At 36.3% G+C, this 4,727-nt stretch overlaps 1 protein-coding gene across 2 annotated transcripts; it reads right to left on the bottom strand.

The window, feature by feature from the left end:
- Positions 1–556: 556 nt before the first annotated feature.
- Positions 557–2,896, bottom strand: LOC121241826 (transcription factor HEC2-like). Of its 2 annotated transcripts, XM_041139675.1 has the most exons (2): positions 2,514–2,896; positions 557–1,529 (listed from the first exon to the last, which is right to left on the bottom strand). In XM_041139675.1, exon 2 carries the CDS (start codon positions 1,509–1,511, stop codon positions 771–773), a length of 741 nt encoding a protein of 246 aa, XP_040995609.1. In that variant the 5' UTR covers positions 1,512–1,529; positions 2,514–2,896; the 3' UTR covers positions 557–770. The 2 variants fall into 2 exon arrangements, with proteins under 2 accessions (XP_040995609.1, XP_040995608.1); XM_041139674.1 differs by having other exon boundaries at positions 557–2,896.
- Between the last annotated feature and the right edge of the window lie 1,831 nt (positions 2,897–4,727).

Raw genomic sequence — 4,727 nt, 5'->3', positions numbered from 1 at the left:
TTGCAATATTCTGTGTTCTGTGATTAGCTTTTCCACATTCTGCGTTTCGAAGACCGGATTAGCAGGTTTTTATGGTACGCCAGGTGTCACCATTCAAAAGGAAAAGCATTGGGATTTCCATGTACCTACAATTCTCAAACTTCCTCTCTCTCATCTATGCATGATGGTCCCTCGACACGAGTCAATATCATCCAGTCTCTCTAGATTTTTCATAGCATGCATATATAAGAAGATTGTTTGCTTAGTCTGCAGTCAGCCGCAAACATATATTATCATCATGATTCCCAGGATCCTTTGCAATTATCAGAAGTTTAGAACCTAAGTTTTCTTAATTTGCTAATGTTCAATCGTCATAACCATTATATGTTCTCAGTTTTGGGACTGCATTTTTCCTACACATAAATAGCCTGCTTTTCTTTTTTTTTTTTTTCTCTTTGCATGAATTGTTCGATATTTAATTAAGCCGTGCGTTGAAGTCTTGAAGAGCTTCATGGGTATCTACTATAGATAGTGAGAGAGATTCTCAAAGCAATAATATTGAATTAGAACTGTGGGATTGGGGTTCATATTCAGGGACTGAGTTCAATTATTATATAGCAATGTAGCATGGGATACAAGCCTAAAAGATAGAGAGAATATGATTCTATGAACCTAACTAGCTTGCATGGCCCCTTTACAAGAGTTACAACCTACACAAATGATCAGCATCATTCAACAAAATGCATTTCATATAAACTGAAACTAAGTTGTCTTCTTGATCAGCTAATTAATTAATTAGCATCTTCGAAAGGCTGCACATTTTGAGGAGCCTGAAAAGCCTTAGCCATGGCCGGGAGGTAACTCCCACTGGACATGGCCACCGGGAACCCTATCCCAGTTGGCCGATTAGCCGCGGCTCGTTCCAGGGATTGCACCTGGGTTTTCAAGAACTTCACATAGTGAATTGCTTCATCCAACATGGAGGCAGTGTCCATTTTGGTCCCTCCTGGGACAAGTCTCTGCAGAATCCTTATCCTCTCACTTATCCTCTCTCTCCTATGGCGCGCGGCCACGCTCTGAGGATCCTTCGATATCTTCACGTTCCTTCTCTTGGGAGGCTTCACTGACTCCGGGTCTATGTGGATTGGCTGCATGGCGGCAATCCGGAAGATCATTTCCCTCATTGCAGCCATGGAATTCCGCTTCTGGGAAGGTGCAGAAAACGAACCTGCACCAGATAAATCACCTCTCCACTTCCCAATGGAGGTGCTGGATAAGAAAGATATTGGTGCTGATGACTCTTGATGAATTGGGTTAGTGTTAGTGAATGAAACAGTACTGGATGGGAGGTTTACGAACGAGGGAGAAGCCATATGGGGTTCAATATCTATGTACTGCGGCATGGCACCAACTTTATTGCCGCTGCTCGCACCAGAAAACTGTTCCGGCGGTGGCAATTCAGCAACGCTGTTGTAGGCCTCACTGAATACTGGAAGAAGCTTGTTCATCTCCATCATCATCATCATCTCCATCTGGTTCTCAGACCTTAACTGCTTTACATCCATGGCTTAATAAGCAATAGTACTAGTACTGTATATTAAAAAAAAAACTATTTGACAGAACTGAGGAGCAGATGAACAGAGAGATGGGAAAGATATAAAGAAAGAGTGATAGACTGATGAGAGTTTTATCAGAATGTTCAGTGAAAGAAAGAAAGGGTAAGGGTAAGAAGGAAGAAAAGAAAGGAAAGGAATAAAATAGTGATATCGGGAACAGACCATCAATCAGGTGGCAATTGGCAAAGCTATATAAAACAAGTGGTTGAATATTATATACTGAAATAAATTCTTCCCAATCTCTTACCCTTTGCTCTTGCAAAGGATCACTTCCTTTTCCTTTACTTTTTTTTTTTTTTTCCCTTTCTCTAATCAGACACACTCCCAGCTTTATCGTTTCAGATATAAAGATTAAAACAAGCACATGATTATTGCTGCCTGGAAGAGCATCGATGACAGCCAACTGGCTGATCATATTGATGATCTAGGCCAATATTAAACTTGTGGGGCCAAGTTCTTCAAGATGTTAGCAGACCAATAATTATTAGATCTGTTCAGAGACCTGCGCTAGCAAGTAGCAAGTATAGAAATATGATCATTTTACTTAAAAGTTCTGATTTGGGAATGGTAATTGAAATTTAACATGGCATTATACACACTCCATTAAAACCTGCTTTTTTTAATTTATTTTGGTAGGTATGAAATGTTTTTGCACATTCAGAGATTTTGCGGCCCACCAAGTGGAAAGGGTACTTCAGATGTACCAACTGTGGCAGGACTAGCATATATAAGTACTACTGGTTTTGATGGGTGCAATGCGAATCATTTTGCTGTGAAATTTGGGTAAATGGCATATACAATACGTTTGAGTGGAAAGCCAATGGGAAACTGTTGGAGTAGTCTAAAAATGGTCACTTTCTATCTTTTAGAAACCAAAAGCCCCACACTCACATGCATGACAGATGTCAGAAATCTCACTAGACTCCTTTAAATGAGAGATTGCTACTTTTCCCGTTTGGCGGTGGCCGGGATCCGGTTCCGTTGGATCCACCGGAAATGTACAGGTGGCGTACGTAGCAGCTTGATCAACTTGTTCCCATTATATATCCTAATGTGCAGTAGCAGCAGCACGCAGCATGCAGAAAAAGCCTTTATAGGGCTCATCCTCCCGTTGAAATGGAACGCTTTTCGAGATGGATCAGGTTCTGATGCAACCTGCTTCATGTGCTGCACGGAATTGCTAACGAACTTACGAAGAAGCTGGGAATCAGGTTAAACTAAAGTAGATCTGTGTAGAAGAAGACCTCATCTATCAAATGAGGGTTAAAAACATTAATCACTGAAAGAATGTTCCAAAGATATCAATCAACTAAGTTTATAATCACTTTATTTTTATTTTTTTTAGAGAGAGTTAATATGACATGCATTAACACGCGTGGTGTGAGTTGGTTTTATACTTGAGATGTTATCATAGGTGTGAAATCATCACTTGTCTTAAAAGTTTAAGTTAATAGAAAGAGGTAGATTTTATTATTTATTTTATATCTTAACACTCCCCTCATGTGTAAGCTAAACTCTCCCTCAATGGATGACCCAACACATAAAATATTTAATTAAATGGAATAAAGTGCAGAGTCAGGGTTCAAATTCAAAACTTTTGTTCTGATATCATGTAAAATCACAACTTGTCTCAAAAGCTTAAGCTGATAGGAAGAAGTAGATTTTATTATTTATTTTATATCTTAACAATGAGTAACAAGTTCGTTTTTCATCGCAACTTTTCATGTTTCGTTTCTCTTAACGTATTTAAGTAAATCCTTAGAACTAATTACGGATTAATTATTTGTAATTAGTGTTCATTAAAGATTACGTTAATTGCTATCATAATTTAGAAGAATATGGTTAGTAAAGTTCCATATCATGTTTTGGAATAAAAAGAAGACATACTAGACTAGAATAAAGTACGAGAAAAATACATAAATAAAATGTGTTCCGTGGTATTCAATTAAGGAAGATACTTTAGTCACAAATAGATTATACAAAAATAAACTCACAAATTGATGTGGTTTGATATGGTACATCAAATTGTAAAGTTATTTTTATTATAAAATAAATCTAACGGATTCTATAAAATCACATCAGTATACAATAGGTTTACTTTATATAATTTCTTTGTGTCTGTATCAATTCTCTTCAATTAATATCTCACTACTCATGTCTAAAAAAACACTCGTACAAACTACAACAAAAGTTAATGTAAGTCCAATTTTTTACATTTAATTTGTCTCTACTCCACTCTAGAATCCTAAGCTCATTGCTGCAAAGGCTGAAAACTTACAAAAAGGTAGTAAAAGGGATGAACGATTGTGGAAGGAATGTAAGCAGAAGGTAGATGAAAAGTACGTACGTACATGGTTATAAACTAATTAATTAGCTAGGCTGTCTAACTCAACAACTATCAAATTTATTGGTAATTTTCTAATTCCCACTATATTCAGATTATTTTGTTCATATGGCCACAACCTCCAATATCACCAAATTAAAGGAGTAGGTCTGAATTATATTAAGTCATGTGGACCCCAATCAAAACATCAAGCCTAGTACTAGTGGACCACACTATGATGATGGGATGTCGAAGCTACAAAGCTAGGGTCTGTTGGGTCGACTTCAAGAAAACGATCGAAAAGATGGAGTTTTTTTTGTACGTTTTGTTTTACAAGGGAGCTCTAGCTGAATAGGTTGAGCAATGCTAGCTAGTGAGATATTGATATACTCCATTTCAAAAGGAATGCTTACATTGATATGTCATCCAAATGAACACAAAATATTGTACCAATCAACAATGCTACTCTTATTATGGTTTTGATGTTCAATAGTCATGTCGACTGTTGTATTACATTTTAAACGGTTTTATAAGTCACTCAATGATATAAAAAATCACTTAAAAGTGTTGCATTATGGAGAGAATAAAATCTAAAATAATATATATATATATATAGTTTTTTTAATGTCAAATATTGGTTGTAAATTATATGACATTAATCCAATTTGGGCGCCCTCAAATTATGGTATCATAATTTTATTTTTATTGCAAATTGTTAAAATTCTACCATATTAGTAATAATATCATAATGAGAAATGATACTTGCAGTTTTGAATATGCAAGCACCGTGCAATCACTTTAAAAAAAGT

Source organism: Juglans microcarpa x Juglans regia, chromosome 8D (assembly GCF_004785595.1).
Source record: "Juglans microcarpa x Juglans regia isolate MS1-56 chromosome 8D, Jm3101_v1.0, whole genome shotgun sequence".
In the NCBI taxonomy this organism is placed as follows: domain Eukaryota; kingdom Viridiplantae; phylum Streptophyta; class Magnoliopsida; order Fagales; family Juglandaceae; genus Juglans; species Juglans microcarpa x Juglans regia.
This window is presented reverse-complemented; position numbering and strand designations above follow the sequence as displayed.

Bases quoted from the DNA above. Each gene is read 5' to 3' on its own strand.
- LOC121241826 (XM_041139674.1), bottom strand. From the start codon at position 1,544: ATGGATGTAAAGCAGTTAAGGTCTGAGAACCAGATGGAGATGATGATG.